The sequence below is a fragment of the Oryzias melastigma genome, linkage group LG16 (assembly GCF_002922805.2).
Source record: "Oryzias melastigma strain HK-1 linkage group LG16, ASM292280v2, whole genome shotgun sequence".
Lineage (NCBI taxonomy): Eukaryota > Metazoa > Chordata > Actinopteri > Beloniformes > Adrianichthyidae > Oryzias > Oryzias melastigma.
In genome coordinates this window covers 6,620,853-6,643,939 of record NC_050527.1, presented here as the reverse complement: position 1 = coordinate 6,643,939, position 23,087 = coordinate 6,620,853, and the positions used below count along the sequence as shown (strand labels likewise).

The 23,087-nt window shown below is 39.4% G+C and overlaps 3 protein-coding genes across 10 annotated transcripts in view; 2 read left to right on the top strand and 1 right to left on the bottom strand.

The window, feature by feature from the left end:
- foxj2 (forkhead box J2) overlaps positions 1-1,208 on the top strand; it is a 6,426-nt gene extending 5,218 nt beyond the window's left edge. For both annotated transcript variants that reach the window (XM_024267029.2, XM_024267028.2), the window contains exons 9-10: positions 173-457; positions 613-1,208. In XM_024267029.2, the coding sequence (XP_024122797.1) occupies positions 173-457; positions 613-725 (398 nt within the window). In that variant the 3' untranslated portion in view covers positions 726-1,208. The remainder of the gene's footprint in view (positions 1-172; positions 458-612) is intronic.
- epn1 (epsin 1) lies at positions 1,017-15,447 on the bottom strand. Of its 6 annotated transcripts, none has more exons than XM_024267019.2 (13): positions 15,317-15,447; positions 12,176-12,326; positions 11,889-11,990; positions 11,427-11,585; positions 10,641-10,769; positions 10,327-10,447; positions 10,097-10,254; positions 9,856-9,927; positions 8,537-8,620; positions 6,056-6,335; positions 5,312-5,470; positions 4,833-5,078; positions 1,017-2,785 (listed from the first exon to the last, which is right to left on the bottom strand). In XM_024267019.2, the coding sequence occupies exons 3-13, from the start codon at positions 11,955-11,957 to the stop codon at positions 2,322-2,324; spliced, it is 1,941 nt and encodes a 646-aa protein (XP_024122787.1). In that variant the 5' UTR covers positions 11,958-11,990; positions 12,176-12,326; positions 15,317-15,447; the 3' UTR covers positions 1,017-2,321. The 6 variants fall into 6 exon arrangements, with proteins under 6 accessions (XP_024122787.1, XP_024122792.1, XP_024122790.1 ...); XM_024267024.2 differs by having other exon boundaries at positions 4,833-5,075; XM_024267022.2 differs by having other exon boundaries at positions 15,296-15,383.
- sbk3 (SH3 domain binding kinase family, member 3) lies at positions 14,565-23,087 on the top strand. 2 transcript variants are annotated; one of them, XM_024267036.2, is made up of 4 exons: positions 14,565-15,071; positions 19,776-19,923; positions 20,209-20,411; positions 21,491-23,087. In XM_024267036.2, the coding sequence occupies exons 2-4, from the start codon at positions 19,860-19,862 to the stop codon at positions 22,265-22,267; spliced, it is 1,044 nt and encodes a 347-aa protein (XP_024122804.1). In that variant the 5' UTR covers positions 14,565-15,071; positions 19,776-19,859; the 3' UTR covers positions 22,268-23,087. The 2 variants fall into 2 exon arrangements, with proteins under 2 accessions (XP_024122804.1, XP_024122802.1); XM_024267034.2 differs by lacking the exon at positions 14,565-15,071 and adding an exon at positions 17,147-18,322.

Here is a 23,087-nt window from a genome sequence, read left to right as displayed (position 1 = left end):
GAGTTCTGATGCATTTTTGTAATGAAATTATTTTCTAGACTGCAAATGTCTTTTTTTTTGGCATGCCAATATGTTTTTGTATTTTGTAAAATAAAACATTTAAGATATGGAACTTGTCGTGAAATAATTTAATGTATTTTTAAGTTTATTATTTTGGATATTTTTCCCCTAGATCTGCTGGAAAGCATGAGGCAGGCGGAGCTCTGCGACTGGGCCCTGGACCCGGCGGTCTTCACCTCCCTCTGCGACTCCCTGAACCGCTTCTTCTCTCAGAAAGGCATGATCAGCCCTGGCAGTCGCTCCCCCATCGCTCTCGGAGGCCCTCACTCGACTCAGCCCTCGCCCCTTTCCTACTCTCCCATGGTTCCTTCCACCAACGGGCCGCAGCCTCCCCGGAGGCCGCTGCAGCCAGGCCTTCACATGAGACCTCAGCTGACGCAGCCTCCAAGCACAGCTGGTGAGAAACAGTTTCTGGTCTTAAAAATAAGTCACATCTTCCAAAAAAAAAAAAAAAACAAATAATGATTATACAGTAGTGTTTCCTCATCTGTAGATGCTCGTCATCTACCTCCTACCACTTCAACTTTTTCCCTTTTCAATTTTTGTCCTCAGGTGGGATCCAGCCGCAGGCTCCAACGCCTCGACAGCCTCCTCCTCTTAAGAGTTGGCGTGGAAACAGCGAGGAGATTAGCGATGAATTTAACTGGGATACTCTAATTGATTGAACCTCACTGCACTATAAAACACAGAAATATCATATATTGTTTTTTTCAGAAGTTGTATTTTTTTCTGTAAGCACATCTGGGATAGTTTTGACACGAGAACAAATGTCGGAGTTGAAAGTCTACTTACTCCAAAATGCTGTATTCCTGCTGAAAGAGTTTTTTTTTCTTTATGGAGGAGGTTCACAGGGTTTGAGCTTCACATCAAACTTTAAAATGTCAAAACCTAAGGTGACACGATGTCCTTTTTTCTATTTGCTGCTGATCTTCTGAGCATTGACAGACAAACACATCCTGCGTTTTTCTTTTATTTCATAAATTTCTTTAGATTTTTTTTCTTCATTTTACATTTCAAATGTGAATGTTTACAGCTGACACCAGACAAAAATTCAACCTTACCCAATAAGAGCTTTTTCTTGATATAAAATAACGATTTCATTGAACTGAATTAAAAGAAAAGCATGATTAAACATGTTTTCAAGTCCCTGTTTCGTCTCCTTTTATTGACTGAAATGAACGTCTTTTGTGAAGAAGCATAGCACTCCCTTCCCAAGGACAAGAGCGAGGGAGGGGGGTGAAGAGATGAAACACAAGAACACATAGCTCTGGGACACCCCCCATACCAGGGCTCCGGATGAAATGTGACAGATGATGAACAGAACCTGTGAAATTGGCAGACAAATCATGTGTAACACCTCATTTGAAGCTCCCGCGATCGACCTTCTTTGAAGAAAACAAAAAAAATCCTTTTCAGAGTTTGAAATGAAGGAGGAAACTGACAAACGCACGCATACACACAGACAGACAGGCATTTGGATGCTCACAAACAAGCATTAATGCTGCCATTCTCTCACACACACACACATTCTCAAAGCTCCGCCCCCTCACCATCAAATCACAGATTTTCAATCTCCTACTTTTTCCACAATGAGGCAGTAGGGGGAGAGGAAAGTATGCTTTCAATGGCATCACTGTAGGATTCATCTATTCACATGTTTTGGAGGAAAAAATAATAAATTACAGTGATATTAAATTAACAGTTGAAACAATTTTGACGTTTTTTCCTGAAATGTTGATGCAGGTTTTTCCAGTCTGTATCTCAACCCAGAGTCCATTAAAATAACTCCTCATCATGCACTCGTTCTCATGTTAGCCATCCAGTGTGTGTCTTCACTCAACAGGAAGGAGGAAAGAAGAAGCAGGTACAACAGTGTTCAGTTTGTTAGTGGCTATGTAACCTCTTCCTCTCTCGTGCTCAGTCGTTCTGGGATGGAGACACTACTGATAGATGCTACCTGCCTTTACAGACTCGCCTTCATCTCACAACTGAAAGACATACGAAACAAACATGAAGCTCCACATGGAAAAAAAAAGAAATGGATTAAAACAAAAATAAATAGATCTCTATTTCCCACCACAAAATATCCCATTGTGAAATGAAAGGAACTAAAATGTGGAAAATGATTTTGAAATGAAATAATGCTTTTGAAGGAAAGAAAAAGATTTTTAAAGAGATGCAGACAACTTGAGGTGAGTGGAGGGGGGCAGCAGGTACGACAGAGGAGCCAGAAAGCGGAGCAACGTAGTGGTGACACTTCCTCAAAGAAGAAATGGATTGGTGCTTGCTCCTGTTGTCCCTCCACCTCCGACGGAGCCCCCGGCACCCATTATTCCCCCTGCTCCGTTGGGCCCACCCAAAATGAGCTGAGGGGGTGGCATTCCTCCGGCTCCCAACAGAGTGGTGCCCGGGGGCGCCATGGGAGAGAGCCCGCCGAACGGGATTCCCATGGGGCTGGCCTGCATCATCCCCTGGCTCATACCCGGAGCGCCCATTCCCACGCTCATCGGCATCATCCCCATCCCTGGCTGCATCATGCTCAGCATGGGGTTGGGCACAGGACTGGTGCGGAGGCCACTCAGGCCCAGAGAGGAGGGCTGCGGTGAGATGGAGGCCATGGTGGGAGCCACGCCAAAGGGGTTGGAGCTGGCAGGTGTGGGAGAAACTCCTCTGCTGGAAATGGTGCTCCCTGGAGTCACAGCCATGCCGGGAGCAGGAGATGAGCCTGTGGAACCGGGTAGAAAGCAACCGTTTACCTATTGGTTCCATTATTTACAGCTTCATTCCTGTAAAATTCTACATAAAACTCAGTTTTTAGTGCGCCATCACTATTAAATGTATATCATCTTAAGAAGTCACTTCTATCATGCTATGTTCACACGTGTTCAACGACCACTTTCAATCAAAAGTCTATGTAAACGCATGCATATGCGTGTTTCAGGCTTCCATATTCAAAATTCTCTTGTTCGTGTGTCGCTACAAAACTTTTAAAGTCCACTTTCGAACTCTATGTACAAAACGCCACTGAACATGTGGTAAAACTTAAACGACTTAAACTTTGACCAGTGATGTATAGGTAAGGTCCTTTTCAAAACATGCGAAGGGCCAACCGGTTGAAAATTGATCATGAAGGAGGAATTAATGACTGCGGTTTGTGCTAAAATCATACAACACCAAATCTTTCATATGTATCATAATAGAGCTGTGAAATAAAAAAAAAACTGGTGTAGGATTTACAAAATTTGCATCGCTTCAACAAACCTCTTCCAACTGTTGGTGCATGCATTAGTCTTGGGGTGGTGGCAGTAGTGTGGACACCATATGCTAAAGCGTGGTCAAGAATGCCCCTTTTAGCACGTTCCTGAATGCGCATCACATCCCCAGTCCAGTGTGACTATAGTAGACTTATACTGAACTGTAAAAATACCTTATGCTATACAGCGGGCCCCAAGAATACTATAATGAGGTTCACTTTTGGCCATCTTGCAGATTCTTTTTTAAAGCAATTTTGAGGGATTTCTTTTTTTTTTCGCAGTGTCTCGTGTTCTGTGTCCTGATTGGCTGTTGACTTTTGTCAATCAATCTGTAACACATCTACTGTACAGTATCTAGGTTACAGAATGCGGTCAGACTGCCAAATTTATATACATTTTCAATTGTAGCAGATATTTTCTTTTATTCTTTAATGCTGGATTTATTTTTCTTAAAGGTTTAAACTTTGAGAGTTTAAACAAAGTCTGAAAATGTTCATTTCTGTCTGGAAAAAAGTGTTTAAAGCACAGGTGTCAAACTCCAGCCCTTGAGGGCCAGTGTTCTACATGTTTTCCAACCAAGATGCCATAGAAGCTTCTTACTGGCTAAACACACCTCATCCACGTAATCAGCAGCAGATAAGGCAGGGATTCTGGAAAACCAGCAGGACTTCGGCCCACGAGGCCTTGAGTTTAACACCCCTGGTTTAAAGACTCCCTCCAGTGAAAATAGTGTTTTTGGCATTTTTAACATGTTCTTGTAGTGTTTCATTCATGATGGAGGACATATAGAAAATAATTAAAGATTAAAACTGTGTGTCTGAGTATGTGGTTATTCAAATCGTCATGGATGAGGAGCAGATAAAAACATGCCGTTTGAAAAAGCTTGGATTTGGGACGCAGCAACTGACATGGGCGGGATAAGGTCTCCTGCTCTTCTCCGGTTTCTCTTTGTTTCCTCGCCATCTGAGCTGGCATCTGGCTCAAAACTGTATGGCGGCAAAACTCAGATATTGCTCTGTTTTGATTGTGCAGCTAAGCTTGAGGCTATAAGCTTTCAAGAGGGGAGCACAAACCGAGCTCTCAGCGATGGGGAGGGGAAATGTTGCTTAGCGACAACAGTCCCGCCCACAACTCAAAGGTAAGTTTCTAATCAATTATTGCCAATGTCCATAAATGATGTCTTAAAAAACGACACAGGATTTTTGATTTTGGCTAAAAATGGAATAATAATAAGTAAAATACAACTTGGAATGATTTTAAATAAAAAAAATATATAGTTGGAGTGGGACTTTAAAGTGTGTAGTGAGGTGATTTACAACCTTCTAGAATTGTAAAAAATAAAACTGATACTTCACAGATTTTTTTTTATCATGGATTATTTTTAAAACGTAACTTGGGAGATATGTTTAAAACATTACGCAATAAATAAGGGACCACAGTAAATCAGTGTAACAAAACTAAGGCTGAAGTTTTCTTTTCATCTACACGGTGACTTGATGAGATGCTGGTTTCTCTGACCTGTGTTCTGAAGAAAGGGGTTGTGTGCTGAAGAAGAAGAGATGGAAGGAGGAGGTGGCTGCTTGGGTTTGGGTTTAGACGACACCAGAGAATCCAGATCGACAAGTGCTGCGTTGGGGCCGAGGAAGGACTCGGGGGTTTTGCGGGCGGGAAGGGAGGAGCCGAGTGAAGACAAGTCAAAGGGAACCGGTGAACCTGTGTTCTCACAGCCTGCTGTGGAAGATCCTCGTCGCTCTGGATCTCCTACTAGGGAGAATGTAGAGGAGGAGGAGGAAGAGGGGCAACAGAAACATTACAGAAAGAACAATAATAAGAGTTTCATTAAAAAAAAAAAAAAAAAAAAAGAAATACTGCATGCTAACACTAGCTACAAGAGAATGAAATGCAAGACAGGACACCTGCTGAGTTGATGCAGCTGAAACTCTTAGTGCTGCTCTACCTCTGTGAGTGACAGTCGGGGCAGTTTAGTGTCAATGTACCTGTGCCATTAGTATGTTTGTCGGTACCACTCCAGAGGTCGGAGCTGACAAGGTCAGAGACAGGCCCGTCCCTTGCCCAGGGGTCTACCGGCCCCCCCGAGGAGGACGTGCTGGGTGGTATTGGGGAGCCCCAGGGGTCAGCACTGGGGGTGGTCACGGCTACAGGTGGAGGAGGAAATGCAGGGGAGGGGAGGGTTACCACGAGACCGTACAGGTACAATGCACAACAAGGAGGGAGCAGGAAGCTGGGCTGGGTTCCAACAGGCTTTTCTATCTCCTTAACCCCTCCAATTGAACTAAAGGAGGATCAGAGAACATCCCCGTACCCGTTCACCTCATTACTTTAACTTATCCATCATCCGAGGTGGAGAAGAGGTAAAGGAGACAAAGTAAAAAGCAATCTCAAACATAGAAAAAATAAAGGCATAGAGGGCAAGTGAAAAGACGGCTCTTGTTGAGACACAGCCAGTCCTGAGTAGAAACAAGAGGATAAAAATCACTGGTTTAGACACAGAGGAGGAATGGAGTCAGCATGCGTGCTTTCTTTGGTACAAATTGAAAGCATGTTGATGGATGAGAAGGTCAAAAATGACAGCATGACATTAGTGAAAATGCAACATGACTGTCTTTGAAAAGGGGAACCATGGAATAATGAGGAGCAAAGGTTGAGGTTTTCATATCGTCTTTCATTTTCAAGAGCGGCAGTTTGGTTTTGCTTCAAGATCACAGGTTTTAGGGACTTACCTGAGCCTCCCCAGGGATCAACATTGTTAACTTTGTTAGCCGTCTCCCCCCAGGGGTCTGGAGGAGGCGCTACGGTGGGCTGGGGGCCCCCACCCCAGGGATCGGAGCTTGTAGGGGATGTGGGGGATGTTACTCCCCATGGATCCGTGGGGGCCGGGGCCCATGGGTTGGAGGCAGCGGAACCAGGAACTGTGGGTGGAGGCGATGGGCCAGCGGAGGCCACTGTGGCAGTCGCAGGGGCCCCCCAGGGGTCGACAGCACTCAGCTCCATCAGAGCACTCTATGAAAAAGTTATAAATTATGGATTACATATTGGCAATGAGTTGCTTAAATAGCTGAAAAGGACTTTTGAACCCATTTTATTGTTTGCAAAATAGTTTAAATTTCTCCACACTAGACAAAATAAGCATGTTAAATAGGCCTGCACAATAAACCGAACATTTATCATCATTGTTTCATCAGGCCAGTGCGGTATACAAAGTGCAAAAGGAGGTATAAATGTCAGTAAGTGGTCTCCGGTTGAGTAAATGCTAAACTATCTCTTTGTAATTTGAAGAAACAAAACAAATAAGCCCTTTATGCATTAAACCAATGGTATGGAGGTCTTTGTGGAGCCCTCTAATGACAGATGACAGGCTTCTACATGGTCAAGAGTGGGCAAAAACCACCCCCAAAAAATTTTTTTTGTTCCCGGCTTGTGACCGAACAAGACTAGTGGTTGAGAGCAACACCTCGGAGGATGTGGTCGTTGCGGAAAACAAAAAAGCACGTCGGTTTAACAGATCTGGATCACTTGCGCACAGGTGTTCCGCGAATCGCCCCCCCCCCCAAGCCTGGCGCGCATCATTCACATCAATTTTCCGATCAAACAGCACGCAATTCGAGCCTCAAATTCACATCCACCGTCTTTATTTTAACGTACGTCAAAGTCGCTGTCTGATCGATGTCCAAAAGTCTGTTTAAAAAAAAAATAATTAGACTGTGTGTGGGAGTTCTTAATGAACTCATAAGACTCAGGTGATGAGAGATCAAGGTTATTTATTTTGTAGACTTCTATAAAAAAGCATTGGTTAACACATTTCCACAAGGTATATGGATGTCTCTCTGTCCCGGGGAGAAAGACCCCCGCTGCTGCGTATGTGCCCGGTGAGGGGAGGGGGCGGGTTATTGCAGCAGCAGGGGACACAGTGAAGAATCTTAAGTTGTAAATTATTCCATCCAAACAATTTAAAGATGCAGTGTCTAATAATGCTCTTTTGTTTATATGAACAACCTTAGTATTTTTTATGTTTAGGAATATTCATTGTATTAGTGTTTTTTTAAATAGGCCTCAATGAGCACATTTTTGATGTGATATATGTGTTTGAGTTTTTTAAGTGGTTTATATATGTTTTATTAAAAATATATTTTGTAAAATGTTTAAAAAAATACATTCATCATGAGTTTTGTGATCTGTTAAACTTGGAGATACTTTGGTTTCAGGACAGGCAATGTTCTCCAAACACAGATACGATGCAAAACATGCTGAAAATTAAAATGTAGTCAAATAAACCTGTCACAGTGAAATGGAAATGTATACATTTTTTTGTTTTGCTATTTATTCATTTGTTGTAAGTCATCGTAGTGTCAAAAACAGATTTTGCATTAAGCAGATTTTTCTGTGATTTTTTTCTGTTTAAAGTTTTGTAACATCTCAAGTTTGTACTTTAAACTCTTAAGTTATCTTTTAGGCCAATCAGTGGTAGGTTTAGAGGTGTATTGCTAGAATAGTAAAAACTTTTGGTTTGGTCCAAATCCCTTTGCTGCAAAAGCCACATATTATTTTCATCATTTTGGCAAATGTTTAATGAGATTTTATTTATTTATTTTTTAAATCAGAGGTGGAGAAACTTTCAAAATGACTCTCTAAAAAAAGGCTTTTGTTTTTTTGGGGGTAATCCATGTTCTTCCGTGGCCTAAGTTTAGCTGAGCTTTTGAGGGTTTCTGTGGCAGCTCAGCCACTCCTACAAAGCTACTCAACAGTGAGGACTGAAAGTTTGGGAATCTCAGGTAAAATGTTATATTATTGTGCATATAGAACCCAAGGAAAGATGGGAAATCCTCTAAAGTCATCAGTTTACAGATGAGACATTCTTTTAATATGTCCAACAAATTAGGCTTTATTTCCATTATCTACCCTTTCAAAATAAAACAAGATAATGTGTATAAAAATTTACCTGGGGTGCCCAAACTTTTGATCCCCTCTGTATATATGGCAAGGGGTTTCAAGAAAATTGTAGATTGTTTTTTTTCCTATTAGAGTGCAAAATCTTCAACAACAAAAGAAAAAAAATCCTTTCCATCACACAAGCTAAGTGGAAGAAAATCGACATTTGACACCAAAAGCGTCTAGTTTTATGACCAATTACAGCCCGATACCACATAACAGTGTTTCTTAATAAAGTAAGTTTGACAGTAGTCAGGTCTGGATGAGACACTTGCCTCCTCTGGTTTGGTTTTTTCTTTTTTGCTTTCCTCAATGGCCATCTGCAGTCTCAGGTCATCACCTCTGCGAAGCCGCTCCTCCTGCAAATTATACCAAGATGTGAGAAAAAACAACCTTGGAACATCCTTTATGCATGTGTTAATCAGTTTGAAGACAAAAGAATTTTCAGACAAAACACAAAAACACACCAAACATTTACAAATTTGAAGAAAAGTCTGAATAATTTGATAGTTTGAAGTAAAGAAGAAGAAAAGGTGTGTTTTTTTTCTCAAACCCAATCAGAGTTTGTAAAAAAGAGGGCAAAGAATACATTTGTTTGTAGTGCATCCTAGGTGACTGAAAAGGATTTAGCAGCAACTACCAGTAAATGCATCCTGACTGCATTCAGAGTCGGTTTGAGATGCTTTATGATCACATTGCTAAGACACTGAGAATCTTTGCATCCTTGATATGTTGACAGCTTACCTGCTGGCTTTAAAAGACCTGAAAACTGAAACTACAAAACTTATACAAAGCAGCACTCAAACTCATGGCATGCTTTTCTTTTTTTTAGGGATTTTTCTTAAATATACCTATTCGAAATGACATATGAAGCATCACATCTGTAACAAAATTCATACAGTGATGCCTAAAAATGTGTCAAAAGTAGAAGCTGCTGCTACAGTATATGATAGCAAATACTCAGAAACTGATTCTTGATTGTATTTTAAGAATAAAAACAACATAAATGAAGTGCAACAAACAAAACAGCCACCGTTGGAGGAAAAAAACAACTTAAACACAACTAAGTGAGGAACCAGTTAAGGAGAGATGTTTCTCCACACAATTAATAACCTTTTAAAGATCCCAGCAGTGAAGCGAAGGTGCATAAATAAGAGAGCAACATTACAGCAGAGCGCATGCCAACAGAACAATGAAAAGGAAAGAAGAATCAATAGCTTTCATTGATCAGTTCGGTCAATTATGGTAACTATTTGCCAACGCCACAATAATTCAGAAAATGAAGTTATAGATGATCAATTCTTTGGCAGTTTGCTTTAGACACGACCTGAAAAATCTTTGGAGAGCACCAACATTATTAGTGTGAAAGCAGAATAAACAGATTTGGACAAAGCATATCACACGCAATTTTTTTAAAGCAGCTGTTCTGCCATCAGAGACCAATGTGTGTCTTTAAGACAGAACAAATATGAGAGTAAACTGATTACTGTCATTAATCAATAATTGGAGTGTGCTTTAGGAGTTCTGCAGGACAGAAAGACAGATTCTTGATGACTGGCTGTGCAGTCAGCTGAACACACTTTCTGTCCCTGACCTTTTGGTGCATCTCTTTGCTGAGCGTCATTGCATAGCGGAGCTCAGCATCCTCCAGAGGGTCCGTGCTAGTCTGAGGGAGGTCAGCAGTTAAATGGTGAGAGCAAAGCTAGGTGTACTGCAACAGCAAATATCTGCTCTGTTCTCTTGTGTACACCGCTGCTGGATTCAAGTTTCAAGTCAAGTTACGTGTGAACTGGCTCTGGTGGGGATGAAAAATTAAAAAAGTCGCTTTGTGGTACCTGCTCTGCCTCTTCTTTACTCATAGCCAAAGCCAGCTGAAGCTGGAGGTCTTCCTCTCCAGAACTTTGTGGCCAAGCTTGTTCTGGGTCGGCCCCTCCAGAGTGAGAACCTAATGATAGACTACCTCCCAGGCTGGGTGCTGATGGAGCCGAGGAGGCTGGGGAGACAAACAGGTCTTCGCTTAGTAAACCTTTCTCTCAAGTAACCAGTTTTAGAGTAACTCTCTTACCACTGCTGGTCTGTGCCATTTTCTCTTTGGTTTTGAGAGCATGGATCCTCTCCTCTCTTAATTTCTCCTCATCTTTCAACAGGGTCACTAGCTGTTTAGCTTTCTCTCGCACATTCAGACCCTGGACAGAATGTTTTAGCACATGGGTTCAAATACAAAATGGACAAGCTCGCCCTGACGCTTCATTTTCAAACAGGAGTAATAACATGCTGTCACAAATTTCACAAATGCTTAGGAACAACAAAAAAAACAAAAAACAACTAAACATGTGATCAAAAAAAAGGATCATGGCATGCACATATGTGTGTGTTTACCTGGTCTTTGCCGTCCCTATCAATGTACTGGAAATCCTTGAGAGTTTGGACTGCGTATATGTTTTCTCGACACTGCTGGGCTACACGTTCAGAGCCCGTCTTAATCAGATATTCCATCAGCGTCATGGCCTAACAGAAACAAATAAATACAAATATTTAAAAAAATCATTGTAAAAATAAAAAGAGTTTAAAAATGATGATCCAGAAGAGGATTGGGAGAAGGCCCTATGGTCAGATGAAACCAAAAACACCACTGCTCTAGAGGAGATCTGCATGGAGGAATGGACCAAAATACCTGCAACAGTTTGTGAAAACATTGTGAAGACTTATAGAAAACGTTTGTTGTCATTGCCAACAAATGGTTTATTGTTATTGACAAAATGCTTATTGTCCATCAAAATTTACAAATAATTTCTTTAAAAATCAGACAATGTGATTTTCTGGATTTTTTTTCCCTCATTGTGTCTCATAGTTGAGGTACACCCATGATGAAAATTACAGGCCTCCCTCATCTTTTTAAGTGGGAGAACTTTCAATAAAAGCACGACCATTAATGCTAAATCCTTAAGTAAACAAAGAAGCACCAATTGATTGTAATAATATGTAATATACAAGACATAAAATGTTGTAAGTTTATGACATTTAACAACACTGCAAATGATACAGTGACAAATAAATACACAGAAAAAATATATATCCAAGAAGGTATTTGATTTGATGGCCTTCTAGATTAAAAGTTGCCGATTTGGACAATATTCAGCCAAATCTTTACACACAGATTCATACCTTGTATACATGTCTCCAGTTCTTGCCGTGGTCGTTCAGCCGCTTCCACACCATGCTCATGATTTCAGAGAAGGCAACAACGTTGTAGGTGAGATCTGCAATCTCTGACATAAGAGAGCTGCTTGGACCCCATGGGTCATTGGAAGTCGCCTCTCTGACCTGAAAAAAACAAACAAAACAAAAGTCGGACAATAAGTTTATTATATTCCTTGCATAACATTTGATTTGTGTGGAATTTTGATGCTAGTAGAAAGAATGCTCATTCTATTCAAAATGTGGAAAGTTGTAGATACATAAATATATAACTAACGCCTTATGTTATTTTAGCAACAACAAGAGAAGCTACATTAGAAGTTAGAAACGACATCACTGCTGCAACACTTAAACCACAGACATTTGAAAAAGGCAGGAAGGAAAAAAAAAGAGAAGAATAAAAGACAAGAAATTTGTGAGGGGTACAACCTTGATTTCAGCTTCTGAATAGTTGTGCACAATGTTCTTTACTTGTCGCCGTAGCGATGAGGTCGACATGGCAACGGTCTGGCTGCCAAGATCTACTGCAATCTGAACAGATGGAAAGTCAGAGTTATTAAGAAAAAAAGTCTAATTTGTATGGTTCTAACATAAATACATCAAATAAAGAAAGCAAATACATGGTAATCAAAAAAGAAAATATTTGACATGGACAAGTTTTTTTTTATTTTAAATTATGTGAATAAACCTTGGAGAAAAGCCAGCTTCATACACACCCGTGACTCAAGAATGATGCTAAACGGTTCTCTTTCTTCCTATTAAAGGTATTTTTTCTCAGCCACTCGTTCATGGAGTGTTGGGCCTCAGATTGCCTGCTTTTTCCCGTGGCAACATTGGGTCTTTGAACCAGACTCAGGAAGATGAAAACTGCAGAGTAAGGCAAGAGGTTAGTCCTAGATGTTACAGCATGGAAACAACAGCCCTGAAAACAGGCTGTGCTAATTTCAAATACAAAGCAGACATTGACCATCAAACATCACATGACCTGCTGCTGATCTGCACATGGTTGACGGAAAGAACTAATATTCTTTATTTGCTTTAATTCACATATTAAAATATTTAGCCTCAAAATAAATCATAACTTAAAGCTACATTCTTATGAAATAAGCTTCAAAATATAAATGGTGAGTGTGAGAGTAAAAGAAAAGATTTACACAAGTGCTGCTTCCTGAACTTTATGAAATATTGCCAGGAAAGTGTCCATATTTTTAAAATAATTGAGACACATGCTGCTCACTGGCAAATATTTTTAAACTTCAAGTGATGATTGAATTTTGCTGTAAAAAAGATTAATCTGTTACTTAAAGTTTTCTTAATAACTTCCCTGATTACAGCCAGAAACCAAAAAAAAAAATGTTCATAATATAAACAAACTGTAAATATGACCAATGAATGGATAAAATTAAGACAATATGTAATCTTAAAGTCAGTACTTTAGTCATAGACAGTCTTGATAAAACTTATAAACTGAAACACAGGAGGGGAACACCATCATGCTGACAAAAGTGTAGATAACCCGCCGTTACAGCACAAAATAGTGAGTCAAAAAGACAAAAAAGCTGGCTGGGAGGGTCTGTATCAATAAACTATTGTTTTTGATAGCATTTTCTTTTTTTAAATTAACCACAGGCATGACCTAATCCTGTTCTATTTCATGCTATGAACGATAACGTGAAATATTATGAGACCCACCATTTCACCCCAGGCCAGTGCCTCCTGTGTATTGTTTGTTCTTGATTGCTTACACAGCAGGCTAAGCCATAGTTGCTGACCAGATGTATCCTTTCCCTTTTGTACTTTCCCACCTAACAGCTACAACCTCAACTTATGAAACAAAACCACAACAAGAAAAAGGGATGCAAAAAACCCAACATTTTCCATAGATTCAATTTGAGTTTTCTTAAAAAGGAAGAAGTGTAATGCAAAAAGCTGCACATGGATAATTTAATTGATAAATGGCAACGTAAAGAGTCTTGAATTAATTTAAATTTTCATTTGTTTACAAGAAATGCAACTAGAAAATCAGACTCACTCAATAAATGGTATCAACCCACAGCAAAAGTTCTATAAAACATAATATTTTAAAATACATAATTGATAACGACGTGATACTAAACGGATCACAATTTCAGAGTCAAACAACACGTTTTTTAACTTTGTAGTAAAAATTACAATAAATAAATAACTTGAAACATCTTTACATATTAATTTAAAATAAATACATCATCAGAATGCTAGACTATATGTTAATGCATTTCCAGAAAGATTGAACATTTACAATAAAATTGCTTTTTGTTTTCAGTTTAAAAAAAGAGATTTAATAACTCAATCATTTGATTTTAAAAGAAATAAAGCAACTTTTGCCTTACTTTTGGGAACATATGATAAATTCATGTCATTATTCTCTCAAAACTTTGAAGAAAATATTGCTTAACATACTTCCCAGAACTTAAGTAACTCGAGTAAAGCAACAGCGTAGTTATTCAGGAAAATGTTGGCAGGACAAGCAAGCAGGAACTGAACCTTTATGACATAACACTGACCTGCATAACGATCTTGGCCACTTAGTTAACTTTCTAATGACAGCAGCTGATAGCAGGACCACTCCCTCAACTTACTAGTAACTTTGATCAATCTAAATCCATTCAAGATTTAAACTAACCTGAGAACACTCACGGACAAACTGTTTTTTAACAACAATTTTCACTTTAACCTAATTTTTCTCCCTGGCCTTGCTTATCATTATCTCTAAATTCTACAATGTGCATCTCATTTAGTAGTTAACAGTTTTCCAACCTTTGTTACTCTGGCCATGGCTGAGCAAAGTACAAACACACCTTGTGTGAAAGGTTAAGGTTCTGGAATATGTTGACACTGAAGTTAAGCAGCTGGTAGGTTCAACTTGTAGTACCACTTAAAACATTTCTCAGTTAAATCTCTGAAATTAATCTAATTATTTTAGGCGATAAACTAATGTAATTACTAAAGCTGAAATAAAATAATACCTCTAAGCCACAGTAACATAAATAAGAGAGCTTGACTGAAACTTTTCTGTTAATTCAAGCTAACACTGAGAGGAGTCACTTAACTTACTTTACATTATTCCTCATCCTGTGTTACTATCATGCAGTAGAAGGTGCACAGCCCCGTAAAGAAAGTGTTTCCACCCAGATAACTAAACTATAGATAAGGTAACAACCGTTACCCAGTAAGACAATATGAATTTTCCCTGTCACACCATAAGTTAACAAGCTAAAGGTTTGCTAGCAACCTAATATTAATAAACGTTATGTAACTCTTAGCGCATGCAGGGCTTTAAAGAAGACAAATAGGCACAATACCATTCAGCAATCATAAAGAATATTACAGAGTCTTCAAGTTTTTGTGTGAGAGCTAAAAATAAAAAATAAACAAGTAACTAAAAGTAGCTGTCAGTTTTTGCTAACATTAGCCGGCTAGCAGATAGCTAATCGAAACAGTTTGTCTGGGTAAAGTCTAGGTAAACTATAAACTTGGGTCCACAAGAAGAGAGCAAAGAAACGGGCTTACAAACGAAAAACAAATAAAAATGTTCAAGTCACACCGCTGACCCTCAACAGAGTTAACACGAAGGTAACGTTACCTGACAGCTTCCCATATAAAGAAATCACTTGCTGCTCCTTGAATGTAACTGCTAGCTAGCTAGCTTCTGATGCTAGTTCGAGAATGCCATCATATGACTGCTTTGTTGTGCGGCATTTAAACCGCGAGGACGTGTTCTTCTGCGGAGTAGTGCTCATCAAAAAGTAATATGGTCAGAATTGTTGGAGGTGCAAAAAATGTATGATAATAAATACCTAAATGAAGTGTGTACTAACCCTGTTGCAGCTTGAATGTACGAGGAGATGGCCGAATTTCCGCTTCCGTGCTTCCTTACAGGAAAGACCGCACCCCCTGTAGCTGTGTTTTCATCATGCCATGCTGCTACAACTCATGATTAATTAATCAACTTTTCACACCAGTTCCGATTCAAAACAGAACAAAAACAAACAGAAAAAAATATTTCTATATTTGTTGTCGCACAGACCATTTATTAAATAATAGGACCGCTTTAAAGCTGTTCAATCAAGCTCTGTCATTGTGTACTAAAGGCAAGAAAAGTAAACACTCTTTTCCATTGATGAAAAAAAGTACTTTTTCTGTTTGTTTTGCGCACGTGTATGATAGGCCTGCCATATGCAGAAGGTCAGCTAGGAGTGGCAAAGGTCAAAATATGTAAAAATGTCTAAGAAGTAAGAAGGAGATTAACTTGTTTTGTGCACATTTGCCCAACTTTAGAGACAGAATAGCTTTAATTATTAACCTTACAGAGAAACTGAAAGCAGAATATAAAATCTAGAACTAACAAGGATAGATAGTAGAACAGAAACATCAGTTGAAACTCTCACTTCCTCTTTTGTGGATTTGTGTGCAATTTCTTTTTTTTTCTGCAAAAGGGTAACTTTTTTATTGAGTGGATAAAAAATGTAATTTAAATGTAAAATGTTAGAAAGCTCAAATTTATTTATCTTTTTTTTTGTTGTCATTTGAGTATTTGGGGATTTCTTTTTAAAAATGCAATGAATGACTTTGTCCACAGAGAGGCACCATTCGACTGTGTCTTGATTTAAATGAAGCCACAAAAAGCCTGTGGCCTGTTAGTGGAGCCATAAAAACTTGTTGGTTAAACAGCTGCCAGTGTGTTCATGTGTTTTAAATTCTAAGCAGTCACAGTGGAAATCAATTTTTTTAACATTAAGAAATATTATTTATTAAAACTTGAAGGACAGTGTTAGTCTCGAACACTTGTTGCACAAATGACTGGACTCACATGCTTACTACTAAGTTCACCTCATTTAATTAACAGTAGCGTCACATAAAAAGTGCTGTAAGTTTAGCTCAGGAATTGCAATTTGGTTAATAAATTACTATGTTATATACTTATGGGTCTATTTATCCGTGTTTTATTTTAAATCACCAAGAATATTACACTAATTTGAATTAACTGTGACTTTTAATTATCCAGTTTCACTCCCTCTGTCACATTTTATTTTTATTCAAAGTATCTTGTTTGAATCATCACTACTGTTTTTCACCTTTCGGCATATCTCGTCACGGGTCGCCACAGCGAATCAGCTTTCAATGATCTGCACATTTGGTTTGGCAGAAAGTTTTACACCGGATGCCCTTCCTGACACAACCCTGCATTTGATCTGGGATGGGGACTGGCACAGGGAGACCCCTGTGGCTACATGGGTAGTGGGAAGGGTCTTATCTATGGAAGAAGCTCAACACACACTCTGGGAAACAAACCCACACAACTAGGAAAGTGAGTTAGTAGGTTGGATTTAGTGCTGGATTACTAATGCAGAAGAGGACATTCTAAATTCTATTAGTCACAAAAACGTCACTAATTCTTGTTCTTGTTACTTCATTAAACCAGTGCATGTTGACTTCATTGTGTATGTTTCATATGTTAATTTAACTTGTTTTATTTGTTTTTCTGTTGTTGTTCTTATCCTAGTTCTTGTTATAAGTTGTATTTTGTGTAATTATTTACATTATTAGTTTTAGGGAAAAAAAAGAAGTGAAAAGCCACAGCATATGTTGAGGTGTAACGGAATATGTTTATTATGCAACTTCCCAGTAACTGTCAGCAAAGCTCCACTAGGCAGGCTAGATCCGTCCTCTGAGCCTAGCTTCTATATATTCCGCTCCCCTGTGAGCCAGTGTGTCTTTCACTCAGTATTGTGAACCGAAGCTATTGGCTCCTGATGTCAGCTTCACAGGAGAGATGAAAGCTGCGTTTGGTTTGCAGAGAGCAGAAAGCGGGTTGTCACAACAGAGGCCAAGAGACCCCAGGGTGGAGGTACAAAGGCGGGAGCACACTCTGGTGCTGAGCATAGCAGTGGTGTGAGAAATCCAAGCAGTGACCGCTCGTTGTGATGGCAGCCAGTGTTTGTGTTGCATAACGCACAGCCGTCAGACCAGTGGCAATAATAGTCCAGAAAGTATGCACTAAGTGAAGTCTATTGAACTGAATGGAAAGAGGAGGAGGGTGTTGAGCATGTGGGAGCCGGAGGAAAGACTTGACCCACTGCTAGTATAAAATAACACACAGAGTGCAGTGTTTATTTTTTTTCTAGATATTCCAAGATTATAATTAGGAACAATAAGAAGCATTAGGAAGGTGGATGGATCTGATAAATGGAAACAATTTAAATTGATATAAAAATTCACATCGGAATTGACCAAATATTTCAGTTATATATGTTCCTAAAAGGATGTGCACATTGCACCCTACAGCTTGTTGGCGTGTTCCGATCATTCCAGCATACCTGTTGATTAAACAGCCATCCTACACTGTAAAGGGGACTCAGGATAAGGGAGGTGAGAAAGCCACATGGAAGGATAGTGAAAGGTGGGGCTGTACTGGGACACAAAGTGAGCGACAACTGGTGAGGCAGGAGAAATGACAGCAGCAGAGTTAACATGATCAGGCTGCCTGACAGCGTGGAAACGACGCAATATTAACACTTCTGATTACGAACGGAGGGGGAGAGGTCTGAAAGCTGGTTTGTGCTGGAGGCGGACAGAGCGTTGGCACAAGACGAGGAACAGAGAGGGAGAGAGCTCAGTCTTGTGTGCATGCAGAGTCTCTTATCTGGGTCTCCATACAAGATCTGGGAGCAATACAGGCTTGCATCAATCTACGGAGCAAAAACTCCCACCAACAGATCCAGTTATTGTCAACCTTTTTTAAATATTTTTAAAGCATTTTTTTAGATGCGGGAAAGAGGCAAGACAAACTGAACAAAGATCCTCCAGCTGAACTGAAAATGACTGTAAGTATTGCAACGCCCTTGACAGTTTGAAGCTGGCCCAAACCTTTACATGCACTGGAGAACTGTAGCTTAAGTTGAATTAAAATCAGCTTTCAGAGAGGCAAAAAGAACCTCAACCTCAAAGCAAAATGAGTAAATAAAGTTAATATGAAAAGAAATAAATCTAATTTTTGCAGCTGAGTTAGCTAAAAACCATCAGATTTACTGAAATCAGCTTGTGATGTTCCACACTTTTCCTGCACTTTTACATTTGAGCTCTTTTTAAATAATCCCCAAAAAGTTGATTTAGTTTTGAAGAACTTAGATTGTTAATGATCAGAAATGACATTCTACAATATACTTTATAACAAATCTTACTAATGAATAGGTACTCCATTAATTTTGCAGATTCTTTAAAAAAGTTGTAAATTGACTAATAGATTTAACAGCCACTAAATTACTGAAAAGCTGTGACAACTATAGTTGAAACAGTTTTAGTGATGAACATATTTATTATTTAAACTTAGTGTGTGAAAATGAGGTATTTAATGAGAAAAAAATTACAATTGTGAAGTTTAACAAACAGGATTTACTGTAACTTGTATGTTTATAAAATGACTTTCCTCAGCTGCAGTTGTAAAATGTGCCTTTTTTGTGTTAACAGTTTTACTGAGCTAGCATGCCAGCATAGCATCCGTCTTGTCATCACTGTGAGAGTGCTGGTAATATTCATGCCTTGCATTTCAACTTTCTCCTGAGTCATTTATGGGGAAAATAATCACCTTTAACTGCCTTTCTAGTTTTATGCTACCACAATCCTTAGATGACGTGCAGCTGTAAACCTTTCAGTGAAACATCTGATCTTTTGAGCTCTTAATCAGTTTTACAGAAAATTGGCCTATAAACCAAATGGAATTTCCATAGTTTGAAGTGACTGAAGGTCATTTAAAATAAGATATCCTCATTTCATCACTTTGTCTTTTGTGCTAAGTTGTATATCTAAGCTGTTCACACCCTTTGTAGTTTTAATAGGGGGATGATGTAGGGGATTTCCTTCAAAAGAAATCATCATGTATGAGTCTTTGTAAGCCAGGAATGATGATGAAGAATCAAAAAGCTTAATGATGGGATCAAATGATTACAATTTACATGAGTTGCATTTTTTCCACATTGTGTGAAGATCAGTGAGAACGCAATCCCATTAGTTGGAGCGGTTTTTGACTTCTCACTACATTCTTGAAAGCAAAGAAGTAAATGAGCCCTAAATATTGCCACTAACAAGATAAACGACAGTTACAGTCCTATCGTGTTGCGGGTTTGGGTGACAGCAGAATGTGCAGACCTCATTCTTTGAAGTTTTCTATCATCGCACGCTGTTCAAGCTGCAGGTCTTATTTCTCTTGATGCTGCAGAACCAATATTCACTTAATAGTTTTGTGTGATTGTCTTAATTTTTTTTTTTAATTTTTTTTAGGCTGAAGCAGCTAAAGAACTCGATGAGTTATGTTTCCTGTCAGCGCAGTCCATTACCAGCCTGAAAGTATCTGAACACTTTCAGATGATAAAGCGCCTGGGAGAGGGGTCGTATGGAAAGGTTATGCTGGCTGTGCACAGGAAAAGAGGTTTGTAAAACATCACACAAGATTGGGATTTTAAAGAAAAATGTCTTTAGCTTTGTTAATGTTGTGACCCAGGTTCTCAATGAGGAACGACATTTCTCTCTAATCTTTAGCACTTCATAAAGTGCTTTCATAAATTCTTAAGGAAGAGTAAGAGCTGGAGTAAAGCAGTAAACATCTCCAAGGGGATATCACATTCGTTCACAGTTTTAAGGAATGGATTACACTCTAATCTCATCATTCAAAACTAAATTTCATGAATTTGTGCGTTTGCTTTCCTTCCACCAGGAACTCCGATGGCGCTGAAGTTCTTCCCGCGGAAGTCTACCTCCTTGGTCTCATTCCTGCGTGAATACAATCTGTCCCTTTTATACTGCACCCATCCTTCGCTGACCCGAGCCCTCGGTATCTTCTTCTCCACACCATCCTATTATGTGTTTGCCCAGCAACCCGGTCTCTATGGGGACCTCTACAGTGTTATTGTGTCAGAGGTCAGTTTGGAGTTTTGCATGAACTGTAGCAGATCTGACTTCCAGATGCAACACTTAAATCTTTCATGACCCACACCAATGAAAAAAGGTGTTTTTGGTGTTTTTAACATGTTTCTGATGATGGAGGACACATATCGAGAAAATTAAGCCCTTTAACACCTGAGATGCTTAAACAAAACGCACTCCTTAACATACCGTAACCTTTCAACCATTAACACGATCAACGTAAATCCAGCAGATTCTGGTTCCACTTAAATTCTGTAGAAATAATCCAAAAATTCTCACAGGATTGTTGACTGACATCCTTTATTTAACACAGAAACTTTCTTTAAGTCTTATAATGCTTCTTCTTTTTCTGGGAAGATTGGGGGCTTGTCCGGGCACTCCTTTCTTCTGCCGGCAACATGTCAGGTGTGCTTGATAGCAGCTTTAGGCTCACTGGCTTGTGTCAGTAACACACTAGAGTGTTGTAACTGAATGGAGAAGGAGTTCATAAAGTGGTGCAGGGATTTCCAAATGTGTCACCATCGTGTCTGATGACGTAGATTTAGCTGACTGTGATCCAAAACTGAAGTGCTCTCACAAGGCTCCTCATCTACTGATCATGCCCACTTTTTCCAAACAGTTTTTACCCCAATTGTTTTATAGTTTTATGAAAACAACCAACTACTTAAAGGTTAATTATTTATCGATTTGCTATTTTGACCAGAAGTTAACATAACAAAAACAATGATTGTGATTTAATTGCAGTTTTAATATATTTCATCTATATGTGAATATACTTACTCCTACAATTTTTTTGCCATTACTTCCCAAATATTTTAGATTTTTTGTTCATAATTTAGCACTTTTGTTTCAATTTGGAGACCTGATTTTCTGCAAGCCAGTCTTGAAACAACATACACCAAAACAACCGATGTGACCAAATTTGAGATGGATTAAAAACGAAAATACTCTGACATAAATTGTGTTTGGAGATGTCAGATTCAAGGATACATTGTTGGTGTTGTTTCCCCATGATTGTGCTGACATGAGCTGAATTCCTCCTTCACACCAGTCTGTCTGTCCGTCTGTTTCAGGTGGGGTTGGATGAAGACCGTGTTCAAAGTGTTATGTCTCAGTTGAGCGGCGCTGTCACTCACCTCCACTCCCTGGGCTTTGTCCACCGGGACATCAAGCCTGAGAATGTCTTCCTGTGTGATAGATCGTGCAGCTGGGTCAAACTGGGAGACTTCGGCCTCACCCGGGCGACTGGCACCACCGTTCGGGCTGTGTGGTACGAGTCGCCTTTCTGCACTCCTGAGGTGGAAGTTGCCAAAGAGGCAGAGATAGAGATGGAGAAAAAGCAGCACGAGGGGCGTGAAGATATCGTGGAGGACATCTGGATAACGGTGGAGCCCAGCATTGACAGCTGGTCCCTCGGTGTTCTCATCTATTGCTTACTGACTGGCTGCTTTCCTTGGGAGGAGAGCACTCACGATGACTGCGGCTACAGGAAATACACGGAGTGGTTTGGCCGAGAGGTGGAAAAAGAGGACAGTCTGAGAGATTTACAGTGTAAACAGGGCAATGGTTATAAAGCTATCGAGCAACAAGAAAGGGAAAACTCTCCTCCCTCTCAGTTTGACGGCCTCACACCGTTCGTGATGACTCTTTTAAAGGAGCTCCTCCACCCTGATCCCAAGAAAAGAGGAAGCCCAGAGGAGATCCTCAGCTACCTGGGAGAGCCGTGGCTCATGGAGACAGCTAGAGAGGAGAAGAGGAGAGCGGAGGAGGCCGAGAAGGAAGCAAGAAAAATCAGAGAAAGAGGGGAGTTAGAAGAGGAGCTGCTCAGGGAAGGAAAAGGGGAGAGATAAATGTGTTTTTTAATAAGATATGTTTTCTAAAATATAGTTACACTGTGGTGCAAGATGATTGTAGATATTACTACAGCCTAAGTGCATAGGGTGCTGCATTTTTCACTTTTGTAAATACCAGTGATCAAGTTTTCACTTTTATATTTTTAAATGTGTGTTTTAGAATTAATAACAGAGGTAGAGTCCGATTTTGTAAACAATCTGTATTTTATTGACAGAAAAAATGTGTAATAAAATTGTTTACAGTGGAAAAGTCATTTTGTTTCTGTTCATACAGTTATAGTGATTGACTTTATTTTTCATGAAAGTGGTGAGACTGCATGGATTAAAGTATTTGAGTAAAACACATAAAATAAGTCAGTTAAACAAGGAACAAATCTGAGGAAGGTTACATGAGCTGTAAGCTGCAGGGCAATCTGGCTTTCTACATATAACATATTTCCCGTTTTGTTAATGTTTTGAAATAATTTTAAAGTCTTCTAGCTACAGTCTGTTTTTTACTTATCAGAGTAAACGATGATTAACAACAATCAGGTGCAACATAGAATTCAGTGACTTGTCTATGCCAAGGACATGTCAACATTTGGTGCCAAGGCTACAGATCAAACTACCAACTTTTTGGCAGACAGCTGATCCACCTCATGCACTCCATGAAGATCTCTGTCGCTGCTGGCGCTCTGAGAAATTTAGTCTGGCATCTGTGCACAAGGATACAACTGCAAACATTTGATCCAATGGTTGAAATAGAGGAGATTTTTAGACAAAAGTTGGTTTAAAATGATCTTTCTTAAAAAAAAAAAAAAAAAAAAAAAAAAAAAAA